This window comes from Mauremys reevesii, linkage group 23 (assembly GCF_016161935.1).
Source record: "Mauremys reevesii isolate NIE-2019 linkage group 23, ASM1616193v1, whole genome shotgun sequence".
NCBI classification, from domain to species: Eukaryota; Metazoa; Chordata; order Testudines; family Geoemydidae; genus Mauremys; species Mauremys reevesii.
Window position 1 is genome coordinate 17,898,995 of NC_052645.1, and position 20,972 is coordinate 17,919,966.

At 63.3% G+C, this 20,972-nt stretch overlaps 1 protein-coding gene across 2 annotated transcripts in view; it reads left to right on the plus strand.

Annotated features, from left to right (window-relative positions):
* Positions 1-20,972, plus strand: part of ADGRB2 (adhesion G protein-coupled receptor B2) — a 97,911-nt gene that overhangs the window by 45,629 nt on the left and 31,310 nt on the right. For both annotated transcript variants that reach the window (XM_039511798.1, XM_039511799.1), the window contains exons 5-14: positions 5,117-5,281; positions 8,633-8,797; positions 12,376-12,540; positions 13,537-13,638; positions 15,104-15,210; positions 16,307-16,501; positions 17,064-17,132; positions 18,050-18,158; positions 18,425-18,571; positions 19,728-19,803. In XM_039511798.1, coding sequence (XP_039367732.1) covers positions 5,117-5,281; positions 8,633-8,797; positions 12,376-12,540; positions 13,537-13,638; positions 15,104-15,210; positions 16,307-16,501; positions 17,064-17,132; positions 18,050-18,158; positions 18,425-18,571; positions 19,728-19,803 — 1,300 coding nt within the window. The remainder of the gene's footprint in view (positions 1-5,116; positions 5,282-8,632; positions 8,798-12,375; positions 12,541-13,536; positions 13,639-15,103; positions 15,211-16,306; positions 16,502-17,063; positions 17,133-18,049; positions 18,159-18,424; positions 18,572-19,727; positions 19,804-20,972) is intronic.

The following is a 20,972-nucleotide window of genomic DNA, read 5'->3' on the forward strand; positions in this document are numbered from 1 at the left end:
CGGTCAGGAGAAGTTATTTCTCATTTACACCAGAGTAGTTAATCTGGCCTGAGTGAGGGACATGCAGGGCGTGCGGTGTAGCCCATATACTGTCCCCCAGGGGACACCTCTGTAGGACTGAACATTGGCCTCATGCATGAGGCGCTGACGTGTGTGAGTGGGATGTATTGATCTGTAATGTTATGCTGACCGGCCGGGATCTTGATATTCTAAGCCGGGGGCAGGCAACCTATGGCACACGTGCCGAAGGCGGCACACGAGCTGATTTTCAGTGGCACTCACACTGCCTGGGTCCTGGCCACCGGTCCGGGGGGCTCTGCATTTTAATTTAATTTTAAATGAAGCTTCTTAAACATTTTAAAAACCTTATTTACTTTACATCCAACAATCGTTTAGGTATATATTCTAGACTTCGAGAAAGAGACCTTCTAAAAACATTACTGGCACACGAAACCTTACATTAGAGTGAATATATGACGACTCGGCACACCACTTCTGAAAGGTTGCCAACCCCTGTTCTAAGCCAATGAGCCTGATGATGACATTGGTGTGGTGAGTTAGGTGGGTTCTCAGCCCAGCTCCGAGTGGAGACAGGCACCCACAAAAACCATCGCGACACTTGCGCACAGGCTCAAGCAGTGCCATGGCCCAAGCTCCCTTCACCCACAGGGCAGAACCAAAGCCTGCAAGTGGGGAGTGGGGCAGGGGACAAGCGTGCCCTGATCCTCCCCTGCTGAACCCGGGCACAGACTGAAACTCCCAGGGCTGGTGACCCAGCCAAAGCGCTCAGCAGTCCCCCGCCAGGTTGTCTCTCCCTGCTGCCGGAAATGCTCCGCGCAGGCCCCCAGCAGGGAGGAAGGCATTTTAGGGTAGGAACGAGTGTTTGCCTGGGTAGAAGGAAGGATTCAATCGGGAGAGGACGGCACCTGCCTGGATCCCAGAGATGGTGTGTGCAGTAGTATGGAAGGACGGTGTCTGTAGTTCCCATGTCCCTGGCACCGGCTTGCATGGTTAGAGCTCAGATAGCCAGCACGTTAAGCTTGGAGTGCTGGCTGTGCATGGCCAGCCTGTTGGGAGCAGGTTCCCTGGCTGCTGGGGGCATCTCGGAGCTGTGCATTGTGCTGTTAAACTCAGGGCATGTCTACACAGCAGCCTGGAGGGTGACTCCCTGCTCGGGTAGAGGTACCCGGGCATGCTCTGCTCGAGCGAGCGTGCGAAAAACAGCGCTGTGCCCTGGCCGTCCGAGTACAGACCCACCCGACCCCCTGGCTACGTACTGGGCTTGCACAGCTGCCACCCGAGGTGCTGTTGTCTTTGGGAGCTCAGTAGATGGGAAGCTTCTCCCGAGTGGGGGTAAGTCTCCTTGCCTGGCATGCACCCAGGCCCCCTGTCCCAGCCAGCTCAGTGATCCACCTCGGCTCGGGCTCAGCGGCCAGCGGCGCAGGCAGCCCCTTGAACTGCCAGGGGTGGCAGACCAGGCCCTGAGCATCTTCCGCTCCCATGGACGTCAGCTGAGAGCTGGGGATGCTCGGCACCATGTAGGATTGGGCCCAGCATGGCGCTGGTCTGGGGCTCCGAGGCTGGGAAGGACGCTGGGGTGAGGGGGCAGCACGAGACCCAGGCACCAGTCTGGTCCCTCTGCAGCCCCTGTGACTGATGTGGTGCTTGCCTGCCCAGGGGCCTTGTCCAGGCCAGCATCTGAGGTGTGACCTTACAAGCGAGGGCCTTTAACACGTGCTAAACTGGGTGGGGACCCTGGCACGTGCGGCCCAGTGGGTAGAACCCTGGGCTGAGATGTAGGAGACCTTCATTTTATTCCCAGCTCCGCTGCTGGGTGACCCTGGGCAAGTCACTTCCCAGCTCTCTGCCTCGGTTTCCCCCTCGATAGAGAGGGGATAATGATGGGAGCTAGGGCCGAAAAGGGCTCGGTGTTATTTTTATGGTCCTCCCTAGATTGCCATGTGCGTTAGCACGTGTGCTAAGACCACACCTTGAATCCTAGGCCAGACAGGGCCATAGCCAGCGGGGGCCTGCCCCTCTTCTCCCCTTCTGGCCCTTCCTGATCTTCCCAGTCTGATTGCCAAGCCTGGCTTCATTTCATTGCAAGGTTTTCTGTGCTAGTGAAATTAAAAACCCCAACAGCCTTGTCATGGGCTCAGTCCCCACAAGCAAGCAGAGGCCATCGGGGGGCAGGGGTAGGAGCTGCGATGAGAGTTGGCCTCTTCTTATGCCAAGGCCTCCGTCCCAGGATGAGCTGCGGGTGGGCTCAGGGAGCCGAGGTCATTACAGGATCGGGGCCTTTGCTTCTGTGGAGCTTATCGGCTGTCACAAAATGACCGCGTGGGCAGAAGGAGTCTGCTTGTGATGTCATAACTCCCCAGCCACGGGTTGACGCTGGCTGTGTCGCCTCCCCCAGTCCAGGATGAGATTTTTCTCCAGGCCGAAGGCTTTTATCTCAGTGATGGCTCGGTCGCCTTCGTCTTTTCCTCATCTTCCCGGCGCTCTCAGGTTATCCCTCCGAGCGGCCGTTTGATCCTCAGAAAGCTCTGGGCTTCCCTGAGGGCTAAAGCTGCTTCGCAAAGGCTTTGAGGATGGGCGAGATGTTGACATTGCAGGCAGAGCCATGGAAATTGAAAGCATGAGGGCTGCCCTCCTCCCCCAGCCCCGCCATGGCATCGTGTTTCTCGGCTCATGCAGCAATAGGAGAGCGTTGCCTCGCAGTTAGAGCTCGGCGGGCTGAGAGAGCTGCGCTTCTTTCCCACGTCTGCCAGGAGCAGGAGCCAGGACTCCTGGGTTCTATTCGCAGCTCGGCCACTGGCTCCCTCTGCGACCTTGGGCGAGTCATGTTGCCTTGCTGTGACTTGGTTTCCCCAACTCCCCGCTCAGGGCCTTGGGAAGCTCAGTCCGCCTTCCCGAAATACTTTTCAGTTCCTCAGAGCAAAGAGGTGGAAGAGGCGGAAGAGGCGGGAGTGTTTCTCTTAGCACTGGGCTCAGGCGAGGGCAAGGCGGTGAAGGGACAGCATCAACCCCCCAAAATCCCATTTCTGTCTGAAAATGCTGAGCCTGCTAGTCCCAGGGAACACCGGAGATCGCTGCGGGGTGGGGACGTCTCTCTCTTTAGACCAGCTTGTTTAACCTGTGCACTTCAGGCCGGATTTTCCAAAGGGATCGGCACTCACCGACATGGTGAGTGAGGGGATGGACAGGGCTGAGGGCTTTTGAGAATCTGGCTCAGACTCCAGGTGCTGAGCCAGAGGAAACTTGGCCTTTTGCAGCTAGTCACTTTTGCTGTTTTCCCCTCCATGGATCATCAGTTTCACCGTGGTTGACAAGACCCCTATAAACATCAGCGGAGGAGCAGGAACACTCCCCGCCCACCAATGCAATAGTTCCTTTACTGACTATTTTATTTTTAACAAACCTGAATTCTTTTTAAAAATCAGAAACTGGAATTTTGAAAATTAACCAGTTTTTTTTATAAGTCCCAAGCGGGCCATGACCCTGTAACCCGATTAGTGTCTGGTCCTGCCATCGGAGACTGTGGCTGGATTCTCACAGCTAGGCAGGGGTAGCCAGTGGGGTCCCACGTGGATCCATCCGCATGCATCGGATTGCAGCTGGACATTCAGGTGCAGTTTTTCAAGGCCTTGTCTGCAGGGGAAGGTGCCACTAGCTCGACTTATTTCAGGGAACTTCTCTGGCTGGTACTACACAGGAGGGCCGACTAGAGGATCACAGAGGGGTCCCCTCTAGCTTGAGACTTTATTAATCTAAATAGGTTCTGAAACCAGTTTAGTTAAACTGGAGCAAAGCCACATGTGGATGTTCTGATTTCAGGTTATTTTGGTGCAACTAAACCTGTTCCAATCAACTTACGCGAAACTGGACTAAGGGCGTCTGCAGAGGGGTTTGCACTAAATCGGTTTTGGTTCACACCTTAGGTTAAATTAGTTTCTTGTGTAGACAGGCCCAAAGGGCATTGGGTGCCCATTGTAACCCAGTGGGGTGTGTTTTACAGCTCCATCCCTGTGCATTGTCCACAGAGAATGTGGGTCTGTTATAGGCTCAGCTAGAGAAACTGAGGCACAGAGAGGTGAAGTGACTCCTCCCAAGTTGTATGGCGAGTCAGTGGCAGTGCTAGGAATGGAACCCAGGAGTCCTGACTTCAGCTTTGGCAGCTTGTGTGGTTAGCTCAGGAGGTTCGACCCCTGGTGTGGCAGCCATCACCCAAAGATCCCCTGGGCCTTGGGTTCTGCTGCTCTCCCACCATGTCGCGCGTTTGTCGGTATCTTTTAATCATGCTTGGCCCCACCTCGCTGCCACCGCAGCCAAAACGCCCTTTGGAATCAGCCCTAAGGAAAAGGCTGCCTTTGGTTAACCTGCTCTAGCTAGGAGGTTATACTAGGGGGTGTACGGTAATGGGACTGGGGCTGGGGGTGAGACTAGGGACTGGAGGGGAGTCTGACCTGGCTGTGTGGGAGACAGATCCTCTCTCCTCTGCTGTCCCTGTGTCCCCCCTGCCACCTTAACATTTCTTTCAATCTTCGAGAACGTTTCTGCCTCCCATTGTCCCCGCCCCATAGATCCGAAGTGAGGATGCTCTGTTGTAGGGGGCAGAGCCGAATAACACCCTCCCTCCCTTGGATCTGCTGGGTGGTGCAGCAAGGGGCCGGGATGGTAGGTGGCGGCTTCTGATTTGCTTGCTGAGGCCTTGGGGTGGAGGGTGGGACTTAGGCAAGCCTCCACCCCGGGGAGGGAGGAGAGGTCCAGTGGTCAGAGCAGGGAAGTGGGAGTCAGGACTCCTGGGTTCTGTTCCCAGCACTGCCACTGTGTAGCCTTGGAGGAGTCACCTCGCCGCTCTGTGCCTCAGTTTCCCCACTCGTAGAATGAGGGTTGTGATGCCTCCCAGGCCGCAGTGGGATTTGAACCCCGTTTCACAAATGCTTCCAGGTCTTCTGTGCAGCAGCTCAGCCCTCCCCTCTGCTTTGGGTGCGGGCCTGCACTCCTGGGACAGCGCGCCCCCGATCCCCCCCCCCTCCCCCCGCCATGCCGTATGCTGCGCGCGGCCTGGGCCCGGGCTGGGCCGGAGGCGTGATTGCTGTGTGCTGTATTGCAGTGCACGGCCTGTGGGAGGAGTGGTCCCCGTGGAGTCTGTGCTCCGTGACCTGCGGGCGAGGGGCCAGGACGAGAACCCGGCAGTGCGTAGCCCCGCAGCACGGCGGGAAGGCCTGCGAGGGCCCCGAGGTGCAGACTAAGCCCTGCAATATCGCAATCTGCCCTGGTTAGTAACTCGCGCCTTGGCTCTCCTCCGCGCTTTCCCGCTCGGCTTGCTTGCTTGCCTGCCTTCCCTGGCCGCCCCTCGAAGCCTCGCCTCGGCGGCAGCCCCACACCACACTCAGAAAAGGCAGCCCCCCTCCCTGAGCGGTCTCAGGGCACTTAGGCTCCGATCCTCAAAGGTATTTAGGCTCCCAGCTTGACTGAAACCAAAGGCAAAGACTTTTGCTGTTCTGTGCGTTAGGTTCCCCCGGGGCTGGGAGCCCTAGGAACAGCCTAGCGAGACTGATACGGAGGTCATCGTCCGACCCCGGCGCCCCCTTGGCTCTCTGCTAGCCGGCACGCAGGCTCGGAGCGCAGGGAGCAGTGTGTGTGTTGGGGGCGGACTGCTGGGGCTGTGACCCAGGATGCAGGTGTTGTGCTGGAGAGGGATGATTTGGGGAGCAGACGAGGCGTACCCCTTTGTTCCCTCCCCTGAGCCAGGAGAGCGGGCTGGAAGGGGACTCGGCCGGGAGATTGGTCAGAATGAGGCCGGCGGGGTGTGACCCAGGTGTGAGTGCGAAGGGGGCAGCTGGGGTGACTGGGGGAGGGGGTACGTGACTCCAGCTTAGACAGACGCACCCCCACATTAAAGCCCAGGTTCCCCAGCTCTGGGGCTGAATGGCCTGCGTCCAGCTCCTGACTGGGCCGGTGCCTGTGATCCGGGGGCTGGTAGCAAACGCTGCCGTCTCACTAGATGTGGCCGCTTGGCCGAGGCCCCGGCGGGCTCAGCAAGTGGCATTTCTGTGGGCGCGCGGGATGCACGTGACGTGCACTGAGCGTCCCCAGGGGGTAGCCATGATTCCAGCCCCTTGTGGGGAGGGGGAGAGCCCCGGGGGCCGGGGAGGACGAACGGGAGAAGGCAGGACTGTGACGTCTGGGGGGCGCATCGTGAGCACACAGGGCCCTGGGGCGCTGGAGGAGGGACGTGTGGGGGCAAAGGAGGGGGTGTGATGGGTCTGTAGTGAGGCACGAGACGTGGGTGGGCAGAGCTCCATGGGCAAGAATGGAGTTGTGGGATGGGACGAGGGGGAATGTAGGGCAGAGTAAGGGGGATGCATGGGGCAGGAGCTATGGGGGATGGGGTATCAGAGACAGGGCCCCATAGGGGCAAGGGCCTGCTGTGGGTCAGCTGAGATTGTAAGCAGAGCCCCTCTGGGGGCGGTGCCAGGCATGGGGAGGCTCCGGGCCTGTCCCGTCAGGGGGCTTTGCTGTCAGTTCCCTTTTGGCAGCCCGAGCTCCCCAGTGGGCGGGGGCTGCAGGCGGACGTGGCCGAGGTGTGAAATTGCCGGCGGCCGCCCCATCTGTATCTGCTGCTTTAAAGCAGGGGAAGCGTGTAGCTCTGTCAGCGGCGACTCCAGCCCGCCCCGTCGCTGGCCAGGGGAGAGCAGAGGACGAGGGGCTCCCCCTTTCTGTGGAACCCCCACCTCTGTGCTGAGTCCTGACACGGCCCCTTGGGAACCCCCCCGAGAGGTCGGGGACGTGGGGGCTCTTCCCCCCGCACGCTGTCATTTCTCCTGGGTGTCTCCCTAGCTCAGAGGCCCGGGGTGGAGGGTTGCCGCCCCACAGTGCCTGGGCTGCCAGCGGGTCACTCCGGGCCGTGCCTTTGACCCAGCGTGATGGGTGGGCGTCACCCAGCTCTGTCGGCGGGGGGGGGAACTGATGAGTAGCAGCACCAGGCAGGCTGCAGGCAGGTCGTTTGTAAGTAGCTTTGTGTTCAGGGCTAACAAGCAATTCCATCTGGGGCAGAGCTGGCAGTGGCCCAGGGCGGGGGATGGCGTGCCAGGGTGAGAACCCTCCCAGAGCCCCATGGTGCCCGCCAGGAGCCTGCCGGAGGAATTGGGAATGAGGGGAGGCAGAGAGCAGAGAGGTGTCGAAGGGAGTGAGTGGGCCGGATCCCCTTGCAGTCGAGCTGCGGATCTGGCCGAGAGCGCGCGCTCTCTCGCGCTCTCTCGCTCTCTCTCTCTTTTATTCAGTTACTGATTGTGCGGCAGCAGGTTACCAGCTGACTCTTTCCTGCCCCGTTGGGCGGCTGACGGGCCAGACAAGCTGCTACCAGCCTGTGGGGCGGGGGAATAGCGGTGTTATCCCGACAGGGGTCTGGGGCCAGGAGTGCATCAAGGGGAGGAAACGTATTCGCTTGTTTCTGAGCCTGCACGCTGCCCAGTGTAGGAGCCAGGCCTGTCTCCCAGATCCAGATCCATCCCCCGGCTGCCTGTCCCCTGGGGCCATCCCTGAGCCCCGCGTTGGTTAGTTTCTCCCTCCTTCCTGCTCCCAGCGAGCGGATCGGCTGCATTTCCATGGCGATGGTTTTAGGAACCTGCTCTGGCCAGGGCAGGGAGTTCAGTGCTCACATCAGCCAAAGGCGGACGGGGCGAGAGAGCCTGCCTGTGCTCCTGCAGAGCCAGCCTGCTGCTCTGGGAGCTCTCCCGGGTGCTGCCTGGCACAGGGCGGCTCGTTAACACTCCCTCCCCGACGGGCCTGGCTCGGAGCGCGTGGAGCCGCTGGGATGCCAGTGCAGGCGGCTGCTCTGCCCCCCCAGCAAGGTCCCTGCTAAGGGCTAGCGGGAGGATTCATTGCTCAGCTGGTGTGAGGGGCGTAGTCAGGGCAGGATCCTTCCGCTCTCCTGCTGCCCGGCAGAGCTGAGGTGCTGCTCACCTGTCTCAGCCCGGGGTCCCCAGGCACAGCTGTGCCGATTCCCACAGACACCCCCCCCCCCCATTCCAGCCTCTCCTCCACATTTCCTGTCCAGGAAGCTGCCGGGAGCAGGCTGAACCGGGCCGTGGCCTGCTATCTACTGAGCCTCTGCAGCAGGACCACTCACGGAGCTAAGGCAGATAGTCCCCCTGCGACACGTGTCCCCATGGCTGCAGCCTGGTGCCCTCTCGCCGTAAGCGCCAGGCTGTTACCCAGCAGCATTGTGCAGATCTGTAGCACCATTGGTGCACGGGGAACAGTAACCACCACCCCTGCTGTTCAGAGTGGGTCTGGGCGGCACTGCCGTAACCACTGTGGGGAGGCAGGATGGGAACCCAGAGCCCTGAGCACCACAATGCGGGCAGCTAGCGTTTCAGCTCTAGGCACAGCTGGTAGCTGGTAGCAGTAGTAGGCTGTTATCCTCTAACTGGCCAGCCACTAGAGGGGACATGATGCACACTTTGCCAATGTGTTGCCGAAGCCCAAAACTGTGGATAGGGGAGGACGAGGTTCGTGCCTGGATTTGGAAACCGGGGCCAAGAGGAATGGCCCCTGCCCACCCCCCCATCCCCCCAGCTCCTGTTTGCACTAACCACCTTCTCTCCTGTGCTTTCCCCGGCAGTGGAAGGTCAGTGGCTGGAGTGGGGCTCGTGGAGCCGGTGCTCGGTGTCGTGTTCCAACGGGACCCAGCAGCGCACGCGCAAATGCAGCGTCTCGGGCCACGGCTGGGCGGAGTGCAAAGGAGCCCACGCCGACGCCAGGGAGTGCACCAGCCCTGACTGCCCAAGTAAGGCTCACGCTCGCTCCTTACGCTGTGTGGGGGCAGGGGGCAGGCCACAGGGAGGGTGTCAGAGCTCAGAGAGGTTGGGGACACGGTGCTGGGCATTGCTCTGGTGCAGACTAGGCCGCATGTGGCAGGTGCTGGCATGTTGGGGCCCAACCCCTGCACAGGGACTCTAGGGGGAGAGCAGGAGCACCTCTGGGAGGGTAAATGCCCCCTTGCAGTAAATGGGTGTGAGCAGGGGTGCCGTGTCGGGGGATCCCCGTGCGTCCCTGTGGGCGTGAGCAGGGGTGCCGTGTCGGGGGATCCCCGTGCGTCCCTGTGGGCGTGAGCAGGGGTGCCGTGTCGGGGGATCCCCGTGCGTCCCTGTGGGCGTGAGCAGGGGTGCCGTGTCGGGGGATCCCCGTGCGTCCCTGTGGGCGTGAGCAGGGGTGCCGTGTCGGGGGATCCCCGTGCGTCCCTGTGGGCGTGAGCAGGGGTGCCGTGTCGGGGGATCCCCATGCATCGCAGGGTGTGTGAGCGGCAGTGACACATCAGGGGTGGGGTCCCTGTGTGTCACTATGGGTGTGAGTGGCGGAGTCGCGTTGGGAGGTCCCTGTGAATTCTGGTGGATGTCAGTGCCCTATCGGGGTGGGGGAGAGGGTCCCTGTGTGTCGCTGTGGGTGTGAGCAGTGGTGCCACGTTGGGAGGTCCCCGTGCACCCTGGTGGATGTCCATGTCAGTGCCCTGTGGGTGTCTGTGGGTGTGAGTAGTGGTGCTGTGTCAGGGGATTCCCGTGCGTTGCTGTGGGTGTGAGTGCCGGTGCCGTGTCCGGGGATCTGCGGGTGTTGCTGTGGGTGTGAGCAGCGGTGCCGTGTCCGGGGATCCGCAGGCGTCGCTGTGGGTGTGAGCGGTGGTGCCATGTCGGGGGATCCCTGTGCGTCGCTGTGGGTGTGAGCGGCGGTGCCGTGTTGGGGGATCTGCGGGCGTCTCTGTGGGTGTGAGCGGCGGTGCCGTGTCGGGGGATCCCCGTGCGTCGCTGTGGGTGTGAGCGGCGGTGCCGTGTCGGGGTCGGGGGGATCCCCATGCGTCACTATGGGTGTGAGCGGTGATGCCATGCCGGGGTCAGGGGGGTCCCTGTGCCCTCACACTTGGCCTGGTTTGCCCAGTGAGTGGGGGTTTGTTCAGTGCAGCTGCCCCCAGCTGATGTGCAGTGGGAGGAGCTGGCGCTGCCCGCAGCTGCCTGACCCTTCTGTGCAGCGTGTCCTGTCTCCAGGTTTGCGTGGGGCTCGCTATGGAGGGCTCTGTCCTGCTCCCCGAGCCAGGTGGGGGTTGCTGTCCTGGGTCTCTGAGCCCGGTCTCAGCTGCTCTCTCGGGATCTCTGCGTCCAGGAGCTCTGGTTGTCCCGCGTAGCCTGATGCCACTGCAGCAGGGGGCATCTCTGCTCCATGGCAGACCCTGGGCTGGGGCCCAGACTCGGCGTAAACACATTTAAACTGAGCCACAGACAGGCCCCGTGAACCCGTCTGGGGCGCCAGCTGCGCTCCTTAGGAACGCTGATCCCCAAGCAGCGGGGACGGACCTGCCCGTCAGCAGGCGACGGTGACAGATGGGCCCCGGCCGCCTCTCCCCGCCATCGAGCTGAGCTGTCAGCTTTTAGGAGAACTAAAGCAGAGGGGCTGGGGGACAGGGTACGTCCAGAGCTGGGGGGCGCTGTCTCCTGGGCGCTAGGGGCTCCCCCTCGCGTGGGCTGAGCTCAGACATGCTGCCGTGGTGCTACACGCTCACACGTGCTTCCCCAGTGTCTGAGCGTCCGTGATCTTTGCCCCGGGATGGTGGGGAGGCTGCAGGTCCCTGGGCGGGGATCGCTGCCCTTCATCGCCTGCGCGCTTGGTGACGGTTGCGGCTCCCCGCTGGGCTCGAGCGTTAGCCCTGGGGCCCGGCGGAGTCGTGGGGCCGTGGCTCCCAGAGAGAGGGGGGTGCACAAGCGTCTGTGCGAGCGCTCGTGATGGCACCAGGAGCCAGGCGAGCCACGGGCACGGACTTGGGACGCAGCTCTGGGAATGCGTCCGTGCACGAGCACTCCCGGCAGCGTCGGGAACTGAACCTTCCCAACCGCCCAGAACCGCTCGTGTGCGCACGCAGGGACAGATGCCCTGCCGAGGCCCCGTGGCTGGTCAGTTGCTGCCAGGACCAAGCACACAGCCAAGGAGATGCCGTCCTGGCTCCCACGCAGAGAGGTTTAACCCTGAGCCGTGCCGCTAGCCAGGGGAGGTTTGCTGTCAGTTCAGCGGGCGGAGCCAGACCCCGGGTTCTCTCCCACTGCCACGCCCATGGTCTGCCTGCATGTGCTTCAGTGCAGTCGGTACGTGCAAATGCAGCCTGGGGAAGTGTTCACAAGTGGGCACTAGTGCAAGGTGGAGCTGGCTCATAGACTCACATGCACACGGAGGGAGCCAAGGACCTTTCCCGAACCTTGGTGGCCCTTCAGTGCTGAGGATGGTCCTTTCCTGCTGGCCTGCACCCGACAGCCAGTGCGGGGCGAGCGGGTCTGTGCGAGGCCGCCCGGGATGGGGGTGGACAGGTCTCCTGATCCTTCCCCCATCCCCAGTCAGTCCCGGCCCCTCGGGTGGGTCCGGCCAGGCCCTCTGCACTCAGCCCTCGAGGGAGGGCGGGTGTTGGGCCCAGTGCGAAGCAGCAGCAGATGCTGTCACGCTCCTGCTGACCTTTAAATGTCACTTGGCTGCAGTAGCTGCCTGGAAAGGTCGGGGGCGCCGGCTCCTGGCAGGTCACGCGGCTCAGCCAGCCTCAGCGGAGGGGGGAGAGGCTCCACCCTGGCAGAGCCCGGAGCCAGGCAGCTGAGCCCCCCAAGGGTCCGAGATCACGTGCGGTGCTGCAGACCTGCCGCTCTCTGGGCCAGTTCGAAGGGCGCCCGCTCCCCCTCCTGGATCTGGGTGCAAGTGGCAAGGCCGGGCGGCATGACCCAAGGGCTGGGGCACTGGGCTAGGAGGCAGGATACTGACCCACCGTTGTGCAGTGCCGGGAGGCCGATGCCTCAAACCTCAGCGGTGTCTCCCTGGACTCTGCGGTGGCACCGGACTCTGACCCATTGGGGTGGGGGTCCCCCCAGCCCTGCAGGGGTGCAACAAATGAACAAGGGAGCATTGGGAGGGGAGGCAGGGCGGGTGGGGAGCTGCGTAGGTGGCTGGAGCCCTGCACACAGGGGCCTGGCAGTGGGCAGAGGGGGTCCTGGGGAGGGCAGGCAGGCTCTGGGCTCCCCTGGATTGGCAGGCAGAGGGCAGGAGTGTGGGCCTGGGCCGGGGGGTGGCTGGGTGTGTTGGGGCTGAAAAGACAGGAATACCGGGGGTGGCTCTAATTAGCCGAGGACACCCTGGGACATGAGGGGACATTTGTCTTGGTTGGTTGAAATGAGGCTGAAACGATTGATTAATGGGTTTAATAATCTGTAGAATATTTGATTAAAGTTATTATGGGCTGGCGGGGCCATGTCCCAGTCTCTGGCAGTCCCTCTTGCTCGTCTATCTGTCTGGTCCCCCCGCCGCCCAGAGCAGGGCCCTAACACGCGTCTCTTGCTCCCCCGGCAGTCGACGGCAAGTGGGGCCCGTGGAACCACTGGAGCTTGTGCTCCAAGACGTGCGACACGGGCTGGCAGAGACGTTTCCGGATGTGCCAGGGCACGGGCATGCAAGGCTACCCGTGCGAGGGCTCCGGAGAGGAGGTCAAGACGTGCAATGAGAAGAAGTGCCCAGGTACTTGGCAGAGAGTCTGCTGACCCCTGCCCAGCCTCCAGGCCAGCACACGGGCTCCCCCGCCTCGGCCTGTCACCGCGATGGGACCCAGGGACTCTGCCTCTCTCTGGCCAGCTGGTTTGATCCCCTTCCGTCCAGCCAGCTCCTCCTCCTCCTGTCCTGCACCGACACCCACCCAGCAAGCCATCCGTCTGTCCTTCCACCCACCCGCTGTCTGTCCGTCTGTCCTTCCACCCACCCGCTGTCTGTCCGTCTGTCCTTCCACCCACCCGCTGTCTCTCCGTCTGTCCTTCCACCCACCCGCTGTCTCTCCGTCTGTCCTTCCACCCACCTGCACTCCCTCTAGCCATCTGTCCTTCTACCTACCCACCTTCTGTCCATCCTTCCACCCACCTGCTGTCTCTCCGTCTGTCCTTCCACCAACCCGCTGTCTCTACGTCTGTCCGTCTGTCCTTCCACCCACCTGCACTCCCTCTAGCCATCTGTCCTTCTACCTACCCACCTTCTGTCCATCCTTCCACCCACCTGCTGTCTCTCCGTCTGTCCGTCTGTCCTTCCGTCCTTCCACCCAGCTGCTGTCTCTCTGTCCGTCTGTCCTTCCACCTACCTGCTGTCCCTCTAGCCATCTGTCCTTCCACCTACCTGCTGTCCCTCTAGCCATCTGTCCTTCTACCTACCCACCTTCCATCCGTCCTTCCACCCACCCGCTGTCCTTCCATCCGTCCATCCGTCCCTCCGTCCTTCCACCCGCCTGCTGTCCCTCCGTCCACCCATCTGTCCATCATTCCATCTATCCTCCTGCATTCCTTCCCTCCGTCCTTCCACCCTCCCGCCGTCCGTCCAGCTCCTCTCTCAAGCCAGTCTGCCCGACACAAGCCAGGCCTCCCTCCACCCAGGCTGACCTGCCACACGCCTGCTAGTCCCGCCCAGCACCCCTCCCCATCCATGCAGAGCAGCCACCCGGGGGCCCGTCTCACCCTCGCATTCCCTCGGCAGCCTACCACGAAATGTGCAAGGATGAGTACGTCATGCTGATGACCTGGAAGAAGACGGCCGCTGGCGAGATCATCTACAACAAATGCCCATCCAACGCCACCGGTGAGCGGCCGAGGCACCGTCCCCGCCCCAGCTCCCACCCGGGCTGAGAGCCGAGCGGGGAGGGGGGCGAGGCAGGTGGGCTCCAGGATTCACTTGCCAGTCGGCTCTTTTCTGTCCCGCCCCTGCCTGCTCCCCGGGACCCCCTCGCACTGCCCAGGACGAGCTGAGTTAAGGCTGCTGGGCCCCCGAGTAATTCTGCTGCCTTCCTAGAAGCATTGATTCCCCGGCCCGGCTTCGCACCCCAGCTTCCCCACGGCACCTTGTTGGGTGGGGTTTGGGTGGCTGCAGGCTGCTGCCGGGGCTGGGAGCCTGGGGGCAGGTTCTGGGACTTGGGGGAACCTGCGGGTGTTGGCTCGGGGGGGCTGCAGGCACTGGGGCTGGAGCTGGGCCTGGGTGCTGCGGACACTGGGGGGCAGGGACTGCATGTGGTTTCTGGGGCTGGAGCTGGGCCTGGGGGCTGCGGGCGCTGGGGCTGGGGGGCTGGAGCTGGGCCTGGGGGCTGCGGGCACTGGGGCTGGGGGGCTGGAGCTGGGCCTGGGGGCTGCAGGCTCTGGAGCTGGGGGGCTGGAGCTGGGCCTTGGGGCTGCATGCTCTGGAGCTGGGGGCTGGAGCTGGGCCTGGGGCTGCAGGCTCTGGAGCTGGGGGCTGGAGCTGGGCCTGGGGCTGCGGGCACTGGGGCTGGGGCTGGAGCTGGGCCTGGGGCTGCAGGCTCTGGAGCTGGGGCTGGAGCTGGGCCTCGGCTGCAGGCTCTGGAGCTGGGGGGCTGGAGCTGGGCCTGGGGGCTGTGGGCGCTGGAGCTGGGGGCCTGGAGCTGGGCCTGGGGGCACTGGGGCTGGGGGGCTGGAGCTGGGCCTGGGGGCTGCAGGCTCTGGAGCTGGGGGCCTGGAGCTGGGCCTGGGGCACTGGACTGGGGGGCTGGAGCTGGGCCTGGGGGCTGTGGGCACTGGAGCTGGGGGGCTGGAGCTGGGCCTGGGGGCTGTGGGTGCTGGGGTTGGGGGCCTGGAGCTGGGCCTGGGGGCACTGGACTGGGGGGCTGGAGCTGGACCTGGGGGCTGCAGGCTCTGGAGCTGGGGGGCTGGAGCTGGGCCTGGGGGCTGTGGGCGCTGGAGCTGGGGGCCTGGAGCTGGGCCTGGGGGCACTGGGGCTGGGGCTGGAGCTGGGCCTGGGGCTGCAGGCTCTGGAGCTGGGGGCCTGGAGCTGGGCCTGGGGGCACTGGACTGGGGGGCTGGAGCTGGGCCTGGGGGCTGCGGGCACTGGGCTCGGGGGCTGGAGCTGGGCCTGGGGGCTGCGGGCCCTGGGGCTGGGGGGCTGGAGCTGGGCCTCGGGGCTGCAGGCTCTGGAGCTGGGGGGCTGGAGCTGGGCCTGGGGGCTGTGGGCACTGGGGGGTGGCGTGGGGGCAGGGGCTGCGGGCGCTCGGGCCGCACAGGCTGGGTGCTCCATGCTTCTTTTCCCCTCTTCTGTCTAGGCTCCGCCAGCCGCCGGTGCCTGCTGAACGCCCAGGGGGTGGCGTACTGGGGCGTGCCCAGCTTTGCCCGGTGCATCTCCCACGAGTACAGATACTTACATCTCTCAGTAGGTGCACACCCCAGCGGGCCCACGCGCTCTCTTCCCCGCCTCCTCTCTCGCCGGCACCGCCTTTCCCCCGACGGCCTTGGCGGTGCCGGCGGCTGTGATGCTTTGAGAGTCCCTCACGCAGGGGCAGAGCCCAGCCAGCCTCCTGCCCCCGTCTTGCCAGCTCTGTGCCCAGTGCCAGCCCCGGCCCCTCTGCAGGGCCCCCCACGTTACCCCCTGTGCAGGCAGCCACCCGGGTGCAGGGGCCATTTCCTGGGGGCTAACAGGGCTTGCAGTGGAGCTCGTCCCGCAGGGGGTTGGGGGCCTGGTTTGAAGTGGCTGGTGGGGGGTGGGGCTTTGAAGCCGGGTGGCCCTCGGGATTGGCAGGCAAAAGCTCCCCCAAGCAGCCCCTGACTCCCCGCAGCCGCCAGCTAAAATGCTGCTTTGCATGAATATTTCCTTGCAATGGGACCTAATTAACATCCTTGCCCCCGGCTCCTTCCCCCGCCCGCCCCCCCCCGGGTTCGGGGAGGGGGCTGATGCTAATTATCCCTCTGTGTCTCCATCTTCCCTATTGTCGCTGTCTGTCCCGTTCCCGGTCAAGGCCAAGTGCTCTGCTGAGGTAGATCAAGGAGCTGCCTTAACTAGCGTTATCCCCGTTTGACGTATGGGGAAACTGAGGCACGGGGGTAGAGGAGTGTCTCACCCTGAACAGTGACTCAGTGGCGAAGCTGGACTAGAACCCAACGTTCCTGCTTTCCTTGACCCCTACTCTAATCCACCGGCCCCATGCCCACCTTTGGGGGGCCACGGGGGCTCAGGGGCTGCGGTGTGGGGCCAGGAGCGGGGTTGGCGTGGGTATGCACCTTCCTGCCTGGGGGAAGAGGAGCGAGGCCCTGGGCTCTGCATTGGTGGCTCCGGGGATGGTGTGGGACACGGGGAACTTCCCCGGGGGGGGCCGTGGCGGGAGGCTCCTGTGGATGTCTGTGCTGTTCCCAGACAGGAATCCTGTCTGGCTGCTGCCTCAGGGTGGGTTGGGAGAGGGACCTGGGGAACCCCCTGCTGCTGGGTAATCTCTCCCCTACCCCCCCCCATCTCTGTCCCTCTGCGCGGAAAGCTGCGGGAGCACCTGGCCAAGGGGCAGCGCATGCTGGCGGGCGAGGGCATGTCGCAGGTGGTGCGCAGCCTGCTGGAGCTGGTGGCCCGCAGGACGTACTACAGCGGGGACCTGCTCTTCTCAGTGGAGATCCTGCGCAACGTCACCGACACCTTCAAGAGGGCCACCTACGTCCCCTCCTCCGAGGACGTGCAGGTACGAGCCGGGGCCCCCGCACGGTCCCGTGAGCGAGGCCAAGGCCCCATGGAAAGGGTCTTTGCTGGCTGCCTTTCCCTGCCCTCCCTCTGGCATTGCTGGGGGCAGGGGCTCAGCCCTCGTGTCTTGGCACGACCCCTTTTGTGTCTGGCTCTGAGGTTTCACCTGCCATCTCTGGACCCATGTGCCTGGGGGTCCCCCCGTCCCCAGGCTGGCGCTGCCGAAGCTGGCCTGGATCCAAGCTGGCGGCAGCGGGAGCTGGTGTAGATGCTCAGCTTCCACCAGGAGGGTGGGGGGAGTTGGTGACCCTCGGTTGGGAGCAGCCAAGGTGGTGGCAGCAGGTCCCGGAAGAACCCCAGCTGGAGCTGGGGCGGGGTGGGGGGGTCCTGGCTGGGTGGGTGTGTGACAGGGCTGCCTGGGTGCAGATGCAGGTACTCTCAGGGCAGTGGAATTTCGAGGCTCCTGGAGGTGCCTGGGGGAAGCCCCCTGTCCCATGCCCCCCGTGCGTCACAGAGCCACCCCCTCACGCCCCCTCTCCTCTCCTCTCCTCCACTCCCTGCAGCGCTTCTTCCAGGTGGTCAGCTACATGGTGGACTCAGAGAACAGAGACAAGTGGGAGGACGCCCAGCAGGTGAGCTGGCCCCTCCGGGACGGGCGCCAGCCGGCCAGGGAGGCAGGCACTCGACTGGCGCAGCGCGACTGTGGCTGTGACCGGCATGGTGCCAGTGCTGCCAGCCCAGCTCGTGGGGCAGCCCTTCCAGTGCCCTGCCCAGGCTGGAGGGGCAAGGAGGAGCCCCCATCAGCAGATGAGGTCTGGGAGCTTTTCTGGGGCCTTGTCTGCTGCTGTGGAGGTATCGGGCTGGGGGCTGCCAGTGGGGAGGGGTCTCTGGCTTTTGTGGCCCTGGGGAGCTGGGGCAGGCTGAGGGGGAGCCGTGGCTCAGCAGGGTCGTTGATCGCCCCACAGCCGGGACCGTGCAGACCAAAGGGGTCCAGGCTTTGGTGGGGAGGGGAAGCCCGTGGGGCAGGGTCTCCGAATAGCTGTACGTGGGGGAGAGGCGGTTGGGGGTAGGCTGTCTCGGCCAGTATCGACTCAGTGGCCCCGTGGAATTGGGGGAGCCCAGCTCCCTGCCTGTGGGTGGCTGGAGACTCCTGGACAGTCAGAGCGACCGGGGCGCGCTGGGAGCAGTGGGGGGCAGGTCTGGCACTGCTGAGGGGGAGGTGGCTCTGGATGAAAGGGTTGGGGCCGGTGCCTGGGCAGGGAACCTCCTCCCCACAGCATCTGCCCCTTCCCCTAAGGCTAAGCATGGCCTGGATCGTGTTCTCCGCCCTCCCCCATGCTCTGGGAAGTTTGGGGGGTCCCCTGCGGATCACTTGGGGGACCCTTTGGAACCGTCCAGGTCCTTCCTGCCCCATGCCCTGTCAGTGGGGGCATGTGGTAAGGAGCTACCCTCCCCCGCGCCATACCTGGGCCCCTGTTTTAGTCTCTTTCCCCTGCCCCTGCCGTGCCTGGGGCCCTGGGGTAGCCTCTCCCCCTCTCTGTGCCCGCAGGTGTCCCCCGGCTCCGTGCACCTCATGAAGGTGGTGGAAGATTTCATCCACCTGGTGGGGGACGCGCTGAAGGCCTTCCAGAGCTCCCTCGTGGTTACCGACAACCTGGGTGAGTGGCCGGGCTGGGGCGGCCCGGCCTGGGGCTGCTTTATTCTGAGGGGGTCCCAGGCCAGTGCAGCGCTGGACAGTGCAGCACAGAGAGCTGGGAGCCCTGGGGAGTGGAGGTGGCAGGAGGCACGTGGCCCCTGCAGGGCTGCGCCAGGCGGGCTCCCAGGAGGCCCATGGGCAGGGATGCCGGGGCAGCCTGAGCATGGCCAATGGGCCAGGAAGGGGTGAGCTGGAAGTGACCCTTTCTCCCCGTCGCCGCCCTGGCAGTGATCAGCATCCAGAGAGAGCCCGTCTCGGCCGTCTCCAGCGACATCAACTTCCCCATGAAGGGGCGCCGGGGCATGAAGGACTGGGCCCGCCACTCGGAGGACAAGCTCTTCATCCCCAAGTCGGTGCTGAGCCTCTCCTCCTCTGGTAAGGTGGGGCCAGGGCCCCCGGGGAGGAGAGCAGCAGGGGCGGCTGTGTCTGCGTGTCTGTTCCCATGGGATTACGTGTGTCGGTTTGTGTGTGCACACGGGCGAGGTGTGTGTTTGCATGCAGGTGTGCAATGCACAGGTCTGTCTGCATCCCCATGTGCGTGTGCATGAAGCAGGTGTCCTTGTTCGTGTGTGTGTGCGGGTATGTTTGTGAAGGCACATTTGCAAAGTTCGCATGGGAGCAAATGCACATGTGCCTTGTGTGCATGGTCACATGAGATTGCGTGTGTGTGCGTGTCCGTGTGCGTGCGAGCTGGTTTGGCCGCTGTGACGGTTGTTTGGACGCGGATGGACGTGGATGCAGACCAGCGGCTGCAGTTGCTTTGCCGTTCTCTCCGTGGCTCCTCTGTAGAGAGGTGCAAACGGTGGTTCCCAGCCCAGCGCATGGAGCCTGCGAAGGCTTTAATCTTTCCATCATCTGTTAATGTTGATTAAAAATCTGAGTGGCACCGGCTGGGGGGTGACCTCAGGCTGCCCTCGACCTGGGCTTTGGGGCCATCCTGGGACATGGACCTGGGGCGCCTGTGGCCCTCGCTCTCTTTCCATGGGGGACACGCCCCAGACTGGACTTGGGTGTGAGACCGGCCGCTGGAAGAGAGGCAGGCTGGGTAGCCAGGTGCACCCCGGGACACAGACGTGGCCGGATTGGCACGCGCTGGGGCCGGCGCTGGGGCCGGCTGCTATTCCCCCTGCAGGGTGGTGCTTTCCCCGCTGCAGGTCGGCACCGTTAACCCCCTTTTACAGGTGGGGAAACAGAGGCACGGAGCCATTCAGCAACGTACCCCAGCGAGTCACAGCAGGGAGGGAATAGAACCCAGGAGTCCTAGATTCCACTCCCCCACTGTAACCTCTTCCTCTGGATGGAGCCACCCCCAACTCCGGGAGAGCAGGGGAAGGGGCCTGTCTGCATCCCCAGGCTACGGGGAAGGGGCGCATTGGAAGAGGGGGGCACGTAACGACTTGAAGCCCTTTCCAGCTTTCCAGGAGGGCCACGTGTCCCCGTCCCCAGGGTGGGGTGTGAGCGGAGCCGGGCCCCAGGGACAGAGGCCGGCCCCTGTTCACCGTTGCTCTGTCCCCTTCCCGTCTCTCTGCAGAAATGGACGAGTCGTCGTACTTTGTGATCGGGGCCATCTTGTACCGCACGCTGGGGCTCATCTTACCTCCTCCCAGGTGAGTGGCTGGCCGGGGCGTGGGGGCAGTAACCAGGGCTTCTGAATGGGGCAGGGGATGGTGGGGCCCCAAGTCTCTCGTTACATTGAAATGCAGCCATGGGGGTGGGGGTGACAAGGCTGGGCCCTGCATGGGGGCGATCCACAGCCGTGTGCCCTGATCTGTGACCCTGCTGCAGTTATTGCTACGTGTCCTTAGCGTGTGTGGGGAGAGGGGAGGAATTGAGCACTGGGCAGATCTGGTTCCTGGATTCAGGATCAAGTGCGGGTAAGGGAGAGGGTGGACCCTATTGGGGCTGGGGGACCAGGCTGGGGGAGGGTACAAGGCAGCACAGATGGCGCCATATGTGAGCAGAGGTTTGGTTCCTGGAGGAGGGGGGACGCTGGAGGTGCGAGGGGGCAGCAGATGAGAGCAGGCACCTGTCTGGGTTTCTGTAGCTTAGCATCCCCAGGCAACGCCTCCCCGCATCCCATATCTTAGCCTGCTGCTGTACAAGCACAGGCAGGGGAACGGGGTGAGATGCAAGGCGGGGAGCCAGTGCCACTCAAACAAGGGTTCCTCCAACCTGCGTCTGCTGTCCGTAGCTGAAAACAGGAAGGAGAAAGGGAGAGAAGCAGCAGGTTTGTGTGGAAAGGGGAAAGTTCAGGTCTGAAATGTGGGACAGCCGAGAGGGCTGTGTGCACTCATGGGTGTGTGTGTGTGTGTGTGTGTGGTGTGTGTGTGTGTGTGTACACCCCCCCCTACACACACATACTTCACCCATGCACAAACAAAACTGCACCTGTGCACACTCCACCCCTGACATACAGAGAGGGGTGGTGTATCCACACACACGCGCACGGTCAAGGAGTCACACGTTCATACACAACGCCCAGGCACAAGCAAAACCAAGCCCAGTTGTGCGTGTGCAGCGACATGGCGAGAGGATTGGAAAACATGCTTTACAGGGCTCGACTCCTGGCCCTTGACCTGTTTAGCGTAACCAAGAGAATGGGAAAGGGCGACACTGTCGCCGTCGGGAGGTGCCTCCGCCGGGAGGAGAAATGGGCCCTTCTGTCTAGCAGACAAAGATCGAACGAGGTCCAATGGCTGGAAGCCGAAGCGAGACAAATTCCGACCGGAAAGCAGTGAGGGTCATTAACGACTTACCAGGCTGGTGGTGGAGTCTC